This window comes from Buteo buteo, chromosome 5 (assembly GCF_964188355.1).
Source record: "Buteo buteo chromosome 5, bButBut1.hap1.1, whole genome shotgun sequence".
NCBI lineage: Eukaryota > Metazoa > Chordata > Aves > Accipitriformes > Accipitridae > Buteo > Buteo buteo.
The window spans coordinates 47,599,409-47,618,949 of record NC_134175.1 but is presented as its reverse complement, the minus strand read 5'-3'; the positions used below and the strand labels follow the sequence as shown (position 1 = coordinate 47,618,949).

The 19,541-nt window shown below is 45.7% G+C and overlaps 2 protein-coding genes across 6 annotated transcripts in view; both read right to left on the bottom strand.

The window, feature by feature from the left end:
* Positions 1 to 19,541, bottom strand: part of LOC142031462 (carnosine N-methyltransferase 2) — a 438,402-nt gene that overhangs the window by 379,248 nt on the left and 39,613 nt on the right. The gene's annotated exons all lie outside the window — the stretch shown is intronic.
* Positions 1 to 19,541, bottom strand: part of HNMT (histamine N-methyltransferase) — a 42,849-nt gene that overhangs the window by 1,894 nt on the left and 21,414 nt on the right. For 2 of the 4 annotated variants that reach the window (XM_075028937.1, XM_075028936.1), the window contains exons 2-6: positions 11,554 to 11,750; positions 10,551 to 10,603; positions 6,959 to 7,066; positions 3,297 to 3,427; positions 2,620 to 2,713 (exon numbers count right to left, since the gene is read on the bottom strand). In XM_075028937.1, coding sequence (XP_074885038.1) covers positions 2,620 to 2,713; positions 3,297 to 3,427; positions 6,959 to 7,066; positions 10,551 to 10,603; positions 11,554 to 11,690 — 523 coding nt within the window. In that variant the 5' untranslated portion in view covers positions 11,691 to 11,750. Of the gene's footprint in view, positions 1 to 13; positions 177 to 2,619; positions 2,714 to 3,296; positions 3,428 to 6,958; positions 7,067 to 10,550; positions 10,604 to 11,553; positions 11,751 to 16,146; positions 16,302 to 19,541 lie in introns of those variants that run through there. The other 2 variants (XM_075028938.1, XM_075028935.1) reach the window with 2 other exon arrangements.

Below are 19,541 nucleotides of genomic sequence, written 5' to 3'. Positions count from 1 at the left end.
CAGGAATAAGGAAAAACACTATTTGAACAAATTATTATTTTTTATTTTTTTTTTTAGCAGTTGTCCTCGTTGCGAGTGGGATCTCTCCAGTGTTGGGACGTGTGTCCTGGGGTGTGGTGGAGACGGCTGCCTCCCTGCTTCTCTGCCTCAAACCCCGATCATCGTCCTGATCGTAGCTGGGTGTGTGGTGGAGAGAAGGGTGAGATGGAGAGAGCCTGGGATGAAGCTGTACCACCCTCCCAGCCTTCAGCCTTCGCTCCCATCATGCTTACATGCTGTTGAGCACAGGCAATGAGAGGGCTGCCCCTCACCCCAAGCAGACCTCCCCAGTGATGCCAGAAGGATGTTTCGGCTGCGTACTATTTGGGTGTGCGAAGATGAAGAGGGAGGAAGGAAAAGGCTCTTGTCGCACTGCAATCACCTCCAGAACTGAGCCCATGCCAAGCCCGTGCTTGTGCCTGCACCTCTTCTCACGGGACGTTTTACAAAGAAAACCAGCTGGGTAAGCTGAAAACTCCCCAGATATGTCTTCACAACTTTATTTTCCCTCAGCCTGGATCTCTGATTCAGCATTTCTGCTATAAATCATTTATAAAAGGATCATCCAGAATGACTGGACGGGATGAAAATAACTTTGAGCCTAATGAGCAGCTCTTGAGAGTTATGACTATAAATCTGCGTAACTACTAAAACCAGTTGCTCGGCGGTTTTGCAAATGCTTTATCTGCAAACAGTTATTTATAGTCAAATAAACAGTTTGGTGTTTCAAAGAGAGGCTACAATATTTTCTTTCACCTGGTGGAAATTGAATGCAGAGCACTAATTGCAGAAAATTTGCTGGTGTCAGTGTTGTGTGACTCAGTGCCATCTCTGTGCCGAGCAATTATACACTACCTGAATGCAGCATTATTATAATAGCTCTCAATAGGCTCAGCATATGGCACTACTTTTGTTTTCAAGGCGATGTAAACAGATTTTTTAAATGTGTTAAAAATAACACTGCATAGCTCTTGCAACTCGCCTGCTCTCCCGGCAGGGACGGAGCAGGAGGATTGCAATCCTCACCAACTGACCAAGCCCTCCCCGATCAATCCTATTCCCAGACTGGTTTTTAATTAACACATCCTAATGTGTTTGTGTTGGAGGTGACATTACCTTCATTTTTTTGAAATGAGCTTTGTTCTGCTTATCTTTCAGTACCTCTTTTTGCTTCAGTGCTCATTTTCATAGCACTACTTCCTTCCCCTCTCTACACTCTTCTTTCCCCCAAGGTTTTCCCCTTTCTTCTCTGCTATTGTGAGCTCTACTCCTCTCTCCTGCTTTCTTGCTGACCCCAGCAATTTCTGCTCCATTTTGCTCCATCACAAAACCCAGGGTCACCTGGCCCAGAAAGGACTTCAAATACTTTTCATTAATTCAGATTTTTAATCACATTAATTTTGAATAGACAGGTGTTCCTCCCTGTATTCACATTTTGTGAATATCCAAAGGGACAGGTTAAGCAACTGGAAAAGAACTTCAATTAACCATGCACAGGTAATCAGCAATAGTCTGATCTATTCTTATTCAGCCAAAGAACAAGGACAGTAACTCGGATCATTTAAAATACAGATTTCTTGTAGTGAACTGCTTGAAAATACTTTAAACCAAAAACATTTTGGAAAAAAAATAGTTTTAATAAGTTCAGGTGAGAGAAGCGTTACCTTATTATGGACACTGCATGAACACAAAAAAGGAACTTAATCAAACATTACAGGTTGCACACATGGCCAAATTCAATAAAAAATTAAGCTTAAACCTCTGAACTTAATATCCCTGACAAAACTATCGGATGTGACTGTTTACATGACAAAAATTTGCATAGCTTGTGAGGCAAATTAAAGGCTTTCTAGAATCAAATTAGACCCCACCATTGCAGTATCCCTAGAAAACCTTGCCTACACTATTAAGAGGTTGTTTACTCTGCCCCCGCATTTTCCTGCTGGATTGACCACAGAGCATCTCTTTGAGATCTGAAACAGCCTAAGAATGCCGTTTTCCACCCAAAATGATGATATTAAGGAAATGGGCAGTTTGAGAAGAAAATGAACCATATGTGCTCTAACACCTGCTGTATGGCATAGCCGAGCCCTGTCGTAGCCATTCGCTTAATGCTGCAAGTCTCCAGGAGCGAGAAAATGCAGTGCCCAGCCTGAAAAGCCTTTTACAGAAAATAGCAGAGGCTGAAGGAGCTCTTGTGAGTGAGAGCCACGGGATGGAGCCTCTTGCCCACTTCAGGGCTCTCTGTTGCCGTCCATCACTGGCCAGGCTGTAGGACGGCGAAGGGCAGAAGGCGAGAAAGGCTTTTTGTGTCCATGGCATGGTTTGCCGGCTTACAAAGCCTTCAGCTTTACAACCTGCAGCATGGAGCTGCGTAGATATAGCTGGCGTGCAGATTTCAATGGATGTAGATGAGTGGACACCATTTATTATGCAGCCAGTACACCTCTATAGGTGATAAAGGATGTTTTAAATAAAAATGTGCATTGGTTTCTCGCTGGTCTGTGTTGAACTTGCAGGAACCCCAAGGGTCCTCATGGCTTTTGCCTGACCGAGCAGCGCTGGTGGAGCAGCTCTCACCTGATACCAGGATAATGAGGAGCTTTGCCTGCGCTTCCAGGAGGCTGTGGAAATACCGGATAGTCGCTGGGATGTCTTTCTCATAATACAGCATCTGGAAAGAGCAGAGATGTTTACAGAGATATGGTGCGGTCCTGGTGAATATTATAGCTGGTACCACTAGGTAAAAGAAACCAAATGGGGGCAATCTCAACGAAAGAGCAGCAGGATGACAAGACGCATTAGCACAAGAGCGGGCAGCGGGCTCACTCTGCAAGCGTGGGGCTGTCACTGCCTTGCCTGCTCTCTGGCTCTCCCAGGACCAAGCTCATGTTCATTCATTAACCTGAGACCAAAAGATTTGCATTTCTTAGCAATGAAGATGGTTTGTAATGGCTTCAGTAAACTTGGAAATACAAAGGCAATTCACACAGAGGACGAGGAGCTTTGAAAACACTAGTTAAAATATATTTTTAGTTGACTGCCACCCACAGCCTGGTTAATAGGACTACTGTGCTCAAAGTTGCTTTGCTGTAACTCATCTTTCATTTTTGCAGTTCACTTATGCTTAAGCACTTTAAATTACAGGGAAATAAACTCTCCTTTCTTCCCCTTAGAGTGGATAATGAGGTCACATACTTCATGCATACTTTTAATGGCCAAGTCTTTGACAACATTTACTTTGCAGAGACTTTTACCTGGATCATGTGAATGAAGTCCCATTTTTTAGCCTTCTTTTCTGCATTCATTCGACTTTCATATTCATAAGCTGTCTCCTCATGCCAGGTAAACTTTACGTTCTCGAGGTTTGATGTCTCAGCCACACGCTCTAAAATATGGGAGAAGGCACAACAGAGTTATATCAATTGCAAATACAGGATCCATTTCCATTCAGAGCTTTAACACATCCAAAATTCATGTTTAGGTAGAGAGTTTCTGTACAAGTTTAACACATCAGTGGAATATTTAAAACCTTGAGCCCGTATGTGAGAAGGGGGTTGTAAAGGTCTTTGTAGGATGAAGTCTTAAGAGGGTCTAATGCTTTGCCCTTTGCACCCTCATTTGGGCTCCTCTAGTCTTTACCTGATTAAAAAAAAAAAGAAACTCTTCCCCATGACTGGCTCAAGCTGAATGAAAACATATCTGTTGGGATAAACAGTTATGAGGCCACAAGCAGCACTTTTCCTGCCAAAGGGGAGAAGAGCTGATGGCCCCTTTGCTTAGGTGACACGCAAGACCCACGTGGCTGAGCAGAAGCCAGGCCATGGTGAGGGTTTTCCAGAGACTGAACAAATAAATATAGGTGCTTGAGGATGGATGTTTTGGAGAGAAGCACAATTAAAAGCTGGAGAAGGGCAGAGAAAGAAAATGGCTCACTCTGGGAATGTGTCACAGGGATGGTGGGAGGGGGAAGGAGCTTTGCTCCGTGAGCAAGGACCCATCTCTTGACTTTTGGCTTCTGCTGTGTTAAAATAATTTTTCAAAAGCCCACAGTTTTGGGCAACTGCTTCAGGTAGGAGGGGTAATAGTGGTTTAAAGCAAAGACTAGTATAAAGAGTGACACATGGCATCTTTTCAGACCTCGATACAATGCACATCCAGCAACCGAGGAAAGCAGAGAGATGGAGAAGTGGATTCAAGGAATAAGTTATACTGAGGGCCTGGTTTATCACTGCATTTCTTTGCTTTTTATGGGAGCAAAACTGAGACATAATTTCATAATTTAGGGGTAGCCGGAATACTAATGTCCATCTGCTGGCATATGGAGCTCATCTCATTGCGCTCCTGCTTGGTGCTCGGGATTGCTCCAGGACAAAACTAGCCCTGATGTGATTCCTGTGCTTTGCTGGAGTTAACATAAATTTAAAACTTAAATGGCCCAAAGGCAGACTGAGCTCTAGCTACAGAACACATGTTCAAAACAACATGATTTGCTAAGACCAGCGCCTTTACACCACTAATCACAATGTTTCTCCTTTTGGGCTCTGATTAGGACATATCCCCGTCGGACAGATGAGAAATGCTCCATCAGTCCTTATCTCCTCTCTTGTATGGCTGGAAATGGGCCACCCCTTTCAGCTGCTGCTGCTGCTACTCTGTTCACTTCCATTTATCAGTCACTGGCCCCGGCGCTTGCAGTTCAGATTTAATTTGCTGTTTTAAACTCAGGCTCCATTCAGCAGCCGTTCATATCACCATCACAAATAATCTGGTGCAATCTGGTTCAATTCAATTGCTAGACAGTCTGCGAGGAGGCACGAGGAAGAAAACTGAATTGCTTGCCAGGGTGGGCTTTTAAAGCCAAAATTTCAGAAAGGGCAAACTCATTCTGATTATGGGAAGTTTCTGCCCGAATATTCACCTGAAGCCAAAATGTATCACCTTAACTATTTTGAAAAGTTTTCTTTAATTTTCTCCTGGGTTCAACCCAGATTGTTGTCTAGGTCAGAAGCTGGTCATGTGCCCTTGATGGGTGCCATCAAAACTGGACTGCCTGCAGTCGTGCCGTGCCGTGCAGGCAATGGCAACGTGGCTCAGTTGTGGGGCTGCCAACACTCCAGCGTGGTCACCAAGAGACTTCACCTGGACATGGACCAGGAGTGAAGGAAAGCCACAGCCTGGCCATGGGACTTTGAGGAGAGCCTCCGTCATACGATGCAGCCTAAGAGAAACCTCAGTTTGTCGTCACTGCACATCCCAGTATGAAGTTTCTCTGGTGAGTGTGGCTTCTCCTTCCCAAGGAGAAAGTATCTGGTTAGGCAGAAAACATAACTACTGAATCCTCAGAGGCGCAGATAATGTTTCCAATTCTCCCTGGAAAATCTTAGGGCTCAGAAACCTAATTAATGATACCTACTGGGGACATGTTTAATTACCAAATAAGAAAGTTTAAAGAAAGAAATTCAGATGAATATTTCATTTCTAGTTTAGCATAAAACTTAAAATAAGGACAATGTCTTATATTTTCTTTAACTTTCTTCTGTAAAGAAACTCACTGAAGTAGGATAGGACTGTCAGTTACTTGGTGGTAGGTGGTGGGACCACTAGGAAGATTCAGCGCAAATCCAGTCTCACATAGCCTATGGTCGATAGCCCAGACAGGACAGAAATGCTATGTGCAAGTGCCTGAACTGTCTTATAAACAGAGCAGATGCTCTGTTGCCCATCCTTCACTATCTCAGCCTGGAGCAATGTAAAAGCTCCTGGGATTTTGCACAAGCCATCTTTTCAAAGATCAGGTCCATGTAATAAAGAGACAGATATAAAAAAATGATGTATTTCGTAGGAGCCTTTGGTGCTTCCAGTGACTCTGAACTCCCCCACTACAGGGAGAAAGGGATTGTTACTATTTGGAGTTTTTTCCTTCAACTTCCCCAAATTTCTTCATCCTGGGAATGCTTCATTTTTAAGGACTTAAACAAGAGTAAGAGTTGGAGATTTACAGCGTGGTTTTACAGTCTGGTATCTACTACGGTTTGGAGCATTTCCAGCAATGCAGGCTGCTGACAACATTCATTCATTACTGCCACATCCATTCAGCAGCCGCTTTCCGGCAAGGTGTGCTCTGCTCGGGGCTGCTCACAGCCTGTGCAGCGTAGCTGGTGTCACCTCCACGCACGACCGTAATTAACTGCTAAGGTAAAGCCTGGTAGGTGTTAATCCAGTAATAATCAAACTGTGGATTGATATTTAATGCTCGCTTTGTAGGGCAATTTGACCAAAGCACCCCTGCTAACATTCAATCCTCCTTGGGAAATGCTTGGCTTTCCTTCATGAATGTTGCTCAGAACTTTGGGTTGGTGGAAGGAAACAAGGTCTAAGCCACAGAGCACATGGCAAAAGTCTTTCTATCCATCTTGCTTTCCTTTCCACGCTTTCTAATTCAAATGTTGGTAACTAATTTAGTGCAACACTGTGAGGTTTAGCTATTTGTTATTTGGAAACGATTTTTAAGATATGTGAGAATTACCATGAGACATGAAAATTTTCTCTTTGATGTTGAGGAAGGATCCTGATTCAGTGCAAGTTGAAGGATAAAAACTTTCTGAAATGTGGAGATTTTACTTTATTCCCATGGAATCGCCCATCAGTTCCCACCTTGCTTAGCTTTTAAAGTCTGTCTAGCCCAAGCATTTGCCATGCAGAGTTATTTGCAGTGTAAGAGACTAAGATTTTAATGAGAGACTGAACATTGTTGAAAAGCAATGATGGCAAAAAAACCATAAAATAGTGACTTTTTTTTTCGTTTAAGAGCCAATTCTGAAAGCAAACATTTGAATGTGGGGACATCCAGCGTTCAACTCTTTTTAATGCATTTAGCATACTTAATGTAAATCTAATTTATTTAATGTAAAAATACCTTTGTACTTGAAGATTTGGTCAGCACTTGGCTCTATCACTTCATTGTTGATGGTGACCCCCGGGTATCTGGCTTGTAGTTTTGACAGGATCAGCAGGTCAATCTCACCTAGGGAAGCAGGAGACATGAAACCCAAGATGAAAGCAAAGCTCAGGCAAATGTTATCTCCACCATCATCACCTCCCCAGTTTTGAAGACTGATACCTGCCATTCATGTACAGAAAACGTACCACACAGGCACATGTAGCTGCTTTGTATTCTCAGCAGATTGCCACTGAAGTTTTAGCTCTAGGATTTGAGAAAAAATTAAATATCAGTCCCAACTATCTTCATTCCTCCTCTCCAACTACCACCATCAGTGCCAAGGGAAAACCAGACATGGTCATGCACATGGCTTGACCTCACATTTTCTGGACAAGGCCTAACTTCCCGGGGAAGATCCTAAATGACTCTGATGGTACCGGTTCTGATGGTCCCAAGTCACCAGCCAATCTGGCAGGATTTCTTAGGAGTCAGTAAGAGCATTTTTAGCCAAGCGCCTCACTGGTTACCAAGCCATGTGGGTGAGGGAGAAGAGAATATGTGTTTACACTGGAATCAGAAACAACATTCACGTCTGTTTGTCTTTAGTGTGCTGTGACTTTTTCCATAAGTATAATGAATAGTGCACATACCATTTGTGTTTATCTAACCCCTGTTTTCAGAATACCCCAGAGCTGACTGCACTGCTTTTGTGAGGAATTGTTCTCTCTGCACACTGTGCAGGCCAGCTGCAATTATTTTACCCATGGAATTACCAATAGATCCAACATTTCAAAATTTAAAAAGAGCTGCCATCGCTCCTGGCCACCTCTCCCCATCCGCAACACAGGAAGCTCAGGGAGATGATGCTCCTGAGTGAGACATGGGTCCAGGGACAATATCAGGCTGGCTTGCTTAGCTGTCTTTGGGCTCACTTCTGCTTATTGTGCTTCAATAAATTTTAGGTGGAAAAAATAATAGAAGAATAAATTAAGGTAGGAAGAGTGAAGCAGAGGGTAACTATGGTGGATAATAGATCCCGGGGTCGTTACAGACAAATATTGAGCTTTGTCCTGACAGATGTGCTTGCGCTTGCACACAACTCCATGTTATAAAATTCCCTACAAATGAACAAACTTGTGTACTGAATGGAGGATCACCCAGCAAACCCTTGCTGAGGGACTGTGGAGGGAGGTACCCCACTGTATTTGCCCAGCGTCTCCTCATCCTCACAGTTTTCAGTGCCCCTGGGCTCCCACCACTCCAGCGTTAGCTCCATTATACAGAAGATTTGAGGTACAAAAGGAAAATACTGGGGATGAAGTAGTCGTAATGTGTTGCCCAGAGCTCAACCCTGCACACCAGGTCCTCCCCCAGCAGGGTCCTTTTCACTACGAAATGGTCTCTGCCTGCTTCTGGCCCCACCACACATCACCACGGGTCAAAAGCAGGCACCCCAGCCCAGCTCTCATCTCCTCATTAATGCCCTGAGAATTTAACAGAGAAAGTGAGGAGGAGTTCAATTTTTTCAGACTTACATGTCTTTCTCGAAGCAACTAATAACACCAAAATTTACATGGCATCTGTGCAAACACGTTCTTTGAGGGAGGGGAAATTGAATTTCTGAAGTAGCAGAAATAGCTGCAGCTTTGCTGCCACTGCAAACCCTGTATTCTGTTGAAAAATCTGAGCAAAGCCAGTCATCTGCAAGCTGCCATGGTAAAATTTGGGAACACAGAATTTGTAATGAACTACGGCACTATTTTGATTTCTGTTTGCTTTACCAACTTTCTGTAAAATGGATTAGCCCTTCGAAAGGCTGTGCGAGTCCTGATAAAAAAAATTTGAATTTTGCATTTCCATACGCGGATAGGTTAATATATTCCTTTCTACTCTTCTGTGGCCAAACCACCCTTGTATTGTTTTTAACCAAAAAAACCACCCCTTTGATTCATAATTTAATCCACAGCCTTAATTGACTTCAGTTAGCTCTTTTATATGCAAACAAGTGTCCTGAGGCATTTTACAGTCAAATCTGTGGCAGCTTGCATTATCAACAATTTGGCAATTAGGCTATCCAAATTATTTAAACTCTCCAACACAATTACCTTTTAAAGGCTACCACTATGTTCACCATTAAGTTTCTAATTAAACATTTTACGTAACGGGATAGTTTATAGCACAGTTGCTACTTTATAGCAGCGCTGATGACTTTTATGGTTTTTAAAGGTACAGAGTGCGGCGCGCTGGAGTGTGAACTTAATAAGGCAAAGGCTGTAGGCGAAGGCAGGCGCTGTAGATGGGCGGGTGTAATGGGATATGATGCTACATTAAATGGTTTGCTTGTCTCTTGAGGTGGAAAAGTGGAAAGGAAATGCTTTCCTTCTGTGCTCCCTCCCTGCAAACTACAGGGGCGGATGGGGCCAGGGCAACAGCTCCATCCCTGCCCTCCGACATCAGCCAGGGATAGCTGCGGCGATTTGGGAATGTGCTCCCTCCTGACCGCCCAAGGACTGGTGATGGGAACAAGCGGGCAAGCAGCAGGGTCTTGGTGATTTGGGGATTTTTACATCACAAAACGAGCTTTGCCTGCACATTATTGATTGAACGTCCATCTTGTTAAGCTGGAGTGTCCCTGGTTAGGGAGTTAAGTACCTCACTAAGTGAAGTGTTCCTGTTAAAAACAATATTTTTTTTGGCAGAAGAATTGTTGCCTTTGTTTGGAGAGAAATGTTCCTACTCTGTCACCCTGTCTGTTTTATAACTGACACCCACCATTTACATACAATTCTTTTTACTTATTAGGAGAGATTGACAAAGCTGAGATTAGTCTTTGGAGATGGTATGATTAAAGCATTTAAACTAAATTAACTGTTCATATAAAATTTAAGTTTGATAACTTAATGGGCAGAGCAGAATTAGAAAACATACCGTTTAATTAGGGGGGAACTTAAGCAAGAATTTAATGAGAAGAAGCCACTTGATGTTATTGGTATTGTTTTTCCACGCAGTGAACTTCAGATAAGAAACTTATTTCTTCTGATTTCTTCTGGATTTATTCTAGAACTTATGTTCAACTCCAGTGTTTTGGGGGACAGTAGCTCCAGGAGGGGCTTGTGCATTGGCTGTGGTCAGCAAATATGTACAGGCAAAACAGAGGTCAGCAGAGCTGTCACGTAGCAGGGCAGGAGGCAGCAATGATGGGGAGTTACCACCTCAGTAAATAGTTACAGGAGAGAATAATCTCAATGTAAGTAAAAATGTAATATTCTGAGGAATCTAAGACATTATGGCACTTTTTTTCATAGAAACCCTATGGTTCAAACCTCTCTCTGCCCTTAAGGAGTGATGGTGTAGAAGGAGGTTTCTTGTGGAGGACATACAAGAATCAGGGTGGGGATGCACAAGCAGTTCAGATGATGTGGCCACACACCAGCTAATGCCATCTGCTGCTGGAGCTGACTTTACAAGAAAATACCTATTTCCCACTCTGCTCCTTTCTGCAATTTGTAATCCTCTATTCTTTGAAAAAAAAGCGAAACGCATATCAATATTGAAGTTCATAGCATACCTGCTCCACCACCAACACTTAGAATATTGATTGTAGACTTCCCGTTTCCAATACTGAAAAACATTATTTACACATTTTAGGAGAGCTACCCAGTCGAGAGGGTTACATCCATTTTGTGAAGCACTGGAGAACCCATGAAGACTAAAACCTGCAGCACAAAATCAAATGCCACATGCACATGTACAGGCGGGCCTGCGAGCTGGCAGGAGGGATCAGATTCAGAACTCTGCTCTTTGGAGATTCCTGATTTCCAGTTATTTTGGCAATTTGTAGAGGAGTTCTGCTTTTATTATGAGTGCATACAAGCAGCAGCAGCAACCTGCCTTCTCCACGTCTGTGCTTCAAGGACCAGAGATGTCCCTGGGTCTGGACCAGCAGCTTAGAAATTGTTTGTAGAAGTTTCACATTTTGCAAAATAGGGAGGAAAAAGGGAGAGTGTAATGCCCTTAAAATCCCTTAACGAGGCTTTGGCAGAGCTGTAAAACCCTGGGCCCAGAGAAGGGCCTCCCCAGAACCAGGATTTGATCCCACCTGCCTGCTGCCCCAGCCAGCTTGGAAAGCGAGGGGTCCAGCAAAAAACACACACCAGCAGGCAAAGCAGGAGCGTTATTCACGCATACTGGAGCGAGCCTAAATATTAACTGAAAACATTACTTTTAAAAAGATGCTTTCAATCAAATTTAATGTTAGAACATAATATCCGTTATTGCATTTTTCATGCGTTAGAGTTGATTCAGGGTAAGCTACATTTGCATGCGAGGAAACAATTCAGCCTTATCTCCTCCCTGCTAGGCAAGCTCCATCCCGAAGAGCAGCCATTCAGCGGCGTCTGTAAATGAAATCTCCAGCCAAGCCCTATCAGAGACCTACAGACGGGGTGGCCGGTGGCGAACAGCAATCTGCCTCTCGCAGGCAGCCCCCCCCGAGCCGGGCCAAGCCCGTCACCGCCACGGGACCGTGCCCCAGGCTGTCCTTCAGCCCAGCGTGGCCACCTCCACGTTACCTCGCTATCACAGCCGGCAGCTGCCTCTCCACGAACTCCCGCATGCACTGGTGCTCGGTCGAATTCGTGAGGAAGAGGCGGAAAGCCTGGAGGTATCTGGCGGGGTCGGTGAGCAAGCTCCTCATGGGCGATGCCATGCCGGGGGTCAGAAGGAGGCAGGAGGGGACAGGTTGCTCCCTGCAGCTCTTCTTTCAGACCTAGAGAAGGAATAACAAATGCTGGAGGAGGTAAAAACCAGCACCCGCCCGGACTTTGCTCCGTGTCCTCAGCCCTGCTGCTGCGCCTTAGAGCACTTAAAAAAGCGTTATGCAATTTTGCAATAGAAGCTGTAAATCAGGTTTGAGCAGCAAAGCGTAATATATCATCTTTAATCTGCGCAGAGGAAATGCCAGCATTTTTTAACTCTGCTGACACAGGGCTCTGTTAAAACCCGGTAAAAGGTTCTTTAGACGGTTCTTAAACAAAAGAAAAATTCCCCTATTTCTTGAAGGCATGGAGAGGCTCCAAAGACTTGGTCTGGATTAGAAGAAAGTGCAACACTCATCTCCAGAGATGCTGGCAGATGTCTCTATCTGTTTTTTTAATCTTTTGATGTTCTTAAAGGGAATGTTGATGGTGGGGTGAAAACAATAAAAACCTTATAAATGCACTCTTTATTTTTCTAGTTCCTCCGAAGATAATGGTATGATTCCCACGGGCTAAGTAGTTAATTCACGAAAGCCACGTGAGTTACTGGAATGGATGTTGTGCTAAACCCGGCTTACACAGACTTGGGAGCAGGGGAGGCAGAGCGCGCTACCGGGAAATGTCGGGCTGCGCCTTGAAAAGCCCACAAAGATGTGCTCATCCCCCCTAAAACTGCAGTTTTAAGTCCGTCGTATCTTGTCCTAAGTGGCAAGGAGAAAGAGGAACCCTCTTCCTCCTCATGGCTCCCGTCCTTAAGGACCGCACCACATCTCACCAGTGTCTCTTACCCTCTCCTCTGGCTTTCCTGCAGCGGTTACATCCCAACTGCTTCTCGTTATTTTTATTGCTCCCTTTGGACTGTCCCCAGCCAAGCCCTGTTGTTGAAGTGCAGCACCCAAGGGCAAAAGCCTCCCGCCCGCTGACATACCCTGGCTCCCAGCACAGCCGGTGCTGCCCCACAACTGGGGTTTGGTAGCCACTGGGCAACGAGCCAATCTTACACACAGAGCCGAGATATTTCTTTATTTCACGACTGCGCAGAGATGTGTGCCAGGTGGTAACTCCACAAAGCGGGCACACCATACCAAAGAACTACAACGTATTTGTTCTGTTACACGATTAGTAAAAACCCGCCTAAATTTACATTCATTGGTTAGTAGCGACCCTCTGTCAGCTGGGATAGAGTTAATTGTCTTCCTACTAGCGGGTACAGTGCTATGGTTTTGAGTTAGGTGTGAGAAGAATGTTGATAACAGTGACGGTTTTAGTTGTTGCTAAGTAGTGTTTAGTCTGAAGTCAAGGATTTTTCAGCTTCTCATGCCCAGCCAGCGAGAAAGCTGGAGGGGCACAAGAAGTTGGCACAGGACACAGCCAGGGCAGCTGACCCAAACTGGCCGAAGGGGTATTCCAGACCATGGGACATCATGTCCAGTATATAAACTGGGGGGAGTGGGGGCGGGGGGAATCGCTGCTTGGGGACTAACTGGGCGTCAATCAGCAGGTGGCGAGCAATTGCATTGTGCAATACTTGTACATTCCAATCCTTTTATTTTTACTATTGTCATTTTATTAGTGTTACCATTATCATTATTAGTTTCTTCTTTTCTGTTCTATTAAACTGTTCTTATCTCAACGCACGAGTTTTACTTTTTTTTTCCCGATTCTTTCCCCATCCCACTGGCTGGGGGGGAAGTGAGTGAGCGGCTGCGTGGTGCTTAGTTGCTGGCTGGAGTTAAACCATGACACCCTCTCATCTATTATTAGTCAGTTACATTTAAATTAGCCTTGCTTGCTATGTAAATTTTCATGCATGCTCCTTGCAGGTGTGGGGGGGGCAAGTTCTTCCAGCCTTGAATTGAGTCGGTGGTCGCGATCTCCCCCTGCCACCTTTACCTTTCCCTTAGTTCATACTTCTTTGGCCATCATCTGGCCTTCAGCACCTTCTGGGGCAGGATGTTTCGTTTTATCAGTCTTTAGTTCCCTCTTCAAGGGCATAGCCGTTAGCAAAGCCTGCGTAGTTTATACACAGTAATCAGGCTTGTATAGAGAAGCTATGGAGTACTGGTCCTCCTTAAAGGCCTGTGCATCATGTTTAACCCTGAATTGAGCAGTATCACCATGGCTAGACCATAACTCAAATGTATGACTACACCGGGACAGCTCCCCTCACCCCCCGAGACCCCACCCCGCTTGCCTTCACTCACCAGCTTGTCCACTGAAATACAAACCATGGGCTTTCTCCAGGCTACTTCTCTTGTCCCTTTGAATTATAATTCTGTCCTCCTTTGTGCTTAAATCCCTTTCAGCTGCACCTCAAATAACAACAGTCTCATCCCTCCTCCAAATCATGAACAGAAACAACGAAAGAGTAGTGGGTTCAGGTTCATACTCATCATTACCTCCCTTTCTGGCAGTGAACTGATGGTAAATTTTCTAACTGTGAAACCAGTTTTCCACCCACCCAATAGCTGTCTTATCGAGGCCACGTCTTCCTCGCTTGGTTATGAGAATGTCATACGAGATGGTGCCAACCCTAAAGCCTCTGTCTAGGAGCACCTCCTTCTCCCCTGTACTCTGGGACTGTTACACCACCGGCAGAAAGATGAGCTTGGCACAATCTCTCGCTGACATCTCCACATTGCTTGGCCATCACCTTTTTCTCTTTCTGGTGCTCACTCCTTCTTGAAGGACGATTTCTAGGGACAGCTGCAGTTCCCCAGCTCCTCCTCCTGCCCCCTTTTCAGTGATAACACAAGCTGCTTGGCTTTGCCAGCTTTCCTTTGCTGCTCATGCCAAAGATAACATCCAAGTCGTGACATGTTTTGGTTTTGCATCCCATGAGCCACATCCTCCTCCCATGAGCCACATCCTCCAGTACGTGCTGCTACCAGAGACATTAGGTCAATTAGCAATGGCTGTTAATTGCTGTCCTTCCAGCAGTCCCGAAGACCAGCGGTGACCTCCAGAGCAGGACCCAAGGTATGATTTTTCCACCCATACCACCGCCAAGGCAGACCCAGCTTTTGGCACGCTCCCTGTTTCCCACCCTCTCTGGCAGCGAGGATGCTTTCAAGGGAAAATCCAGCAAAACTGAGTGTGTTGAAGAACAATGATGAAAAAGGCCTTGTAGTAAGTAGATGGGAGAGCTTTAAAAACTTTGCTGGGTCTCAGATGCCCACGAGGGCCAGTCGGAGTGGCACGGGAAGGTGATGGCCCCCCCCGGCCACAAAGCTTACCCCGCTGCCGCCTGCTTCAGTGAGCCTGGTGGTGTTAAATAAAACAGGTTATGTGGCCCGTGCATTAGGCAGACCGACAAATCCCAGCTGAATTGACTCTCTTAGGTGGAGGACCATTGCTCGGGCTCGCAGGGTGATATCTGCCGCTCACGTGCACAGAGACAGCACGCTGCCCACGCTGCCCACCCATGAGCCTCGGACCAACAACCCCTCCTTCTCCTGGATGACCAGCGCTCGAATCTCCGGCAAAATCTGAATTAACCTGAGGAAACCAGGTATGAATTTTGCCAGAGAGAGTAAGGAAGCAACCACCTGGATGTATGTCGGGTGAGAATTACTCACTGCTAAATCACCCTGAAAATAAAGTGGTATATTCCTTGTTTACCCATTCCTCTGCTCTGCCTAACTCCTCGCTTTTTACTTTAAGCACATAAAGAGGCTTTGCCATTTGCCACTAACATATTTTACTACCTTCAATCTTGAAAAAATATTTTGCAGTTAATAAGAGGAGATTTAGGTAATTGACCTTTTTTCTATGCCTCCCTCTACTTCCTGTGATTTAATTTGCCCATGTCCCCTGCTTGGCAGTCTCTAATGAGCAGCTGAGATTCATTTTCATGTTAGGTGCAGTTCAAGGAATTTGTCTCATTTATTTCATTATGCTTTTGGCTGTTTGAATTTGCCCCATTTACTTCATTATGTGTTTTGCTGTTTGAATTCCAGCCAGTTAACTTTAAAAATGAGTAAAGAGAAGGAAGAAAAGGGTTTTTTCTGAATCAGGCTGATAGAAACTTTTGGATAATAATGTTCACTTGGGCACGTTCCCTTCGGTGATAATCTAAATTCATACGTAGCTCCCTAAATAGATTGAGGAGTTTCGAAAACAAGCTCTGTGTTTATGCTGCAGTTACTTGATCCACCCCTGGTTTACGCCGGCGTTAGCAGAACTAAACCTGCTTTAAACTCCCCGTAAAACCCTTTAAACCTTCCCTGTGAAGCCAGAAAACAATGCGAGCGTGGCCTCAGCTGTAAACTATTTGCAGCAGGAGCTCGGGCTTATTAGCACAGGATTACGGCTTGTCGCCGAACGCCAGCGAAACAGGGATCCCTTTCGGAGGAGTTTAATGCAATCGGTTAAGCTCGTGCTCGCCTCGCAGGCAGCCGTACTTACGCGCGAGCGGTCTGTGCCTCTCGGGGCCGCGGGCTCCCACGGCGCGATGCCGCTGCGGCGCTGGGGACGCGCTCCCAACCGGACACCTTCTCGGCGGTTCCTGCCGTCCCACCCCCGGGGCTGCGACGTGGCAGCGTGGTGGAGGGGGTTTTTTTTTTTGCTGCTTGAGAAAGGAGTGGGCGACATCATAACTTGATGCGGCGGCAGCTGCCTGCAGGGGCAGAGCGGGCGGTTTAAAACGTCGCCCGCCGTGTCCACCGGCACCCTCCGCGTGGGCCCTACCAGCCGTCCCCCAAGACACGCCTGGCACGGCCACCAACACCCTGGGAGCATTGAGACACAGAGCTCGATCAACGTGTTAATTAGAGTCCGGATGAAAAATAAAGCCCTGCCACTGGTATATAAGAAATGCGACTCTTGACAAATTGGAAATAGTTGTCTCAGTGTGTGGCACATGGCAATGTACCGTATCATTTACAGTTTGCCTATAGAAGCCTACCGTTATAGATTACCTTGCTTTTTAGTTCGTTTTCTTGCCAGGAGCTGAAATTTTGCTTATCCCTTACTTTCCAGGGCTTAAGCAATGGGAAGCATTTTCCAAATTGTGTCCGCCCTCCACAGCGCCGTTAGGAGCAGTTTTACCTCAGGGAACACAAGCATGGAAAAAAGCACTGACCCATGTCTGCTATCACACTGTGGTTTGGTGTTCAGAGCCTTAATAACATATTTGCCCTGTGTGTGCCTCAAATTGTTCATTGTTCCTTCATGTTTAGTGAAAAATAATTTTTTTGAAGTTAAATGAAGAAGTTTTCCTTCTGGACTTGGAGAAATGAACTGTTCATGGAGAAATGAGCTGTTCACATTGCGAAAGTCATGTAAAATAACACCAGTAATATTAACAATCATGCTTCCAAAGGCACAGTTACAGGAGAAATGGCTGTAGTTTGACATTTAGCTGGAAGTTTACTGAAATAAAGATTTCATATCAACAGTTAAAATTGTTCAGCTAGAACAATGACTGTGTGGGAAGGCAACACCCACTGCTTTTTTTTTCTCTCCATACACAGCACCATTTCCAAACCACCTGGAGGGAAGGAGGTACAAAAAGCCCTTCGTCAAGGAGCAAGCCGAGAGCTGCGGAGCCGCGGTGTTTTGGTACCTTCCGCTGGTCCCTCGGCAAAGAGGGATGCCAAAGCCACGCAGGAGGAACAAGCAGCCCCACAACTGTTTCGCCACCTCAAATCGGCGATCACGACTTTATATGCAAGAGACATTTTAAGGAAAATAAAACGCCGGCTACTCTGTCAGACAGCCACAAACCAAGCCAGCTTCTCTTGGCTTGAAGAGTCCCAGCAAACGTTCATTCTGCAGCAATGGCTCCCACCCAGGCTGTGGGTGCAAACCCTGCTGCGGCAGCAGCCGTGCAATGCCTTGTCCTGGCTCTGTACCAGCGATAAGTACTGCTGTTCAAACAGAGCTGAACAGCAAGGTCAGTGGTGTTTTCCTGGTTTTCTTTGTAGTTCTGGAAACCCGGATTAATTGGCATGAGCAGAGCTGTGCAAGTTGGTCAAAAGAATATAAACTCATGGGCATCTGGCCCACGCTTTTCTCCTTCTGCAATCCACTAAAAATGAGTTTTCCAAGTGCCAGTTGCAATTTAATATGAAAGCCTAAGTTTAGAGAGCCAAAAATAAAAATCATATGCATCTGGTGCTTTTAAGTGCTTTATGAAAATAAAAGATGCTGCTGTTAATTTCCTTCTTTAATTTCCCCTGGAGACACACTCTGCGAGCTTTGAGCCAAATCCCAGCTGTTTCAGTCTGACGTGGGCTCAGTGCTGCCCTGGCACAGGGTGGTTTGGGAGGGGGGGATGCTGCACCATTGCCTAGACCTTACTTTCCTTGCTCCCAGCACCTTCCCTTCCCGATGGTGTCTATACGACGTGCTGCAGAGGCACCTGCGCCCAGGGCAGGGCTGTGCTGAGCCAGAGGCTAAAGCCAGCAGAGAAGGGCAGGAGCCAGGACAGGGGGCTGGCATCGCTCTGCAAAATGAAATCCTGCAGAGAAGCTGGTCACAGCACCCTCAGGCAGACCTATGTTTTCTTCATTAATGTGATATACACAGTTTAAAAAAGAAAAGAAAAATCACCTCCCTGTGCTATTTCACCACGCGTCCTCCTATATACAGCACTGTCCTAGATGGCAGGAGGCTGAGTTATTGAAAGGAGATCCCACAAGCCTTGAGGGCATCAATATTTGGGAAATAATAGTTATTGTGCATTAAACGTCTCTCTCTCTCATGACAGCTCAGGGGACAATTCACAACCCTGTAGATACTTGGCCAAGAGTGGTATAATATTAAAACACAAAGTTGTGAGTAAGAGGAGTCCACCCAGAAACCTGGCAAGGACCCAGGTAGTTGTCGCTGGCCCCTTAGACGAGGCGAGAGCTGGGAACAGTCAACATCTGCAGATTATTTCCTTCTCTGGTGTACATCTGTGTGGGTTTTGGCTGAAAATTTATACTCTGGGAAGGAGGAGAAAGGAGCTAAATGTTACGGTCCTGGTCCAAATGAATCATTATAATTTCCTCTTCCAGCAATGCTGGAAGCAATGCTGGGAGCCAGCCCTCGCTGAAGGAGGAACGTGCCCCGCCACATGCTGCCGGGGTGGCCATGCCCAGCATCAACGCAGGGTTTCCCATGGGTTGTGCTGCTCCGCAAGCTCCAGCAGCCTCGTCTTTCCCATGGCAGAAGTGGGAACAGCAGCACAAAAGTATCCACTGAAGATTTAGAAGAGCTGTGATAACTGGTTAATCAGTTGATGCCTTCGGAGATGAAAAGTGCTATCTAAGTTGACAGAAAAGATGGGTACAGGCAGGGCGTTGGGACTGGCTGCTGATTACACGTGAAGACAGGCGATTAGAAGCATAAAGCTGTGCAATGCTGATTTTATCTTGGAAGGGACCGGAGCGCCGGAATAGCCCATCGGTCATGCGCGTGGCTGCAGTGACCCTCGCCTGGGCGAAGGTCCATCACTCTGGAGCAGGGACCGAAGCCTGGAGTCACAGCTGAGCAAAGCTGAGCTTGGGAACAGGCAGGGGATGGATCCACGGGTAACATCGCCCCTCCCTTAATAAAACCGAGAGTCCAAAGTACATAGGTCAGACCTAGAAAACTGGATTTTCAAGAGGCAGCAGGAGTGGAAAAGGCTCAGCAGGAAAGACCTAATTTCTATCCTCTCGCCAGACTTCAAAGCATCTGTAGATGGACCAAATATCTGAGCCCAGAGATCCAGGAGTTTATTGGGCTTACCTCTGGATCTGATTTAATCACACTCAGCCAGCCCGATAAAAGCAGAAACTAGACGTTGCTTAATGTCTAAAGAATTATTTCTG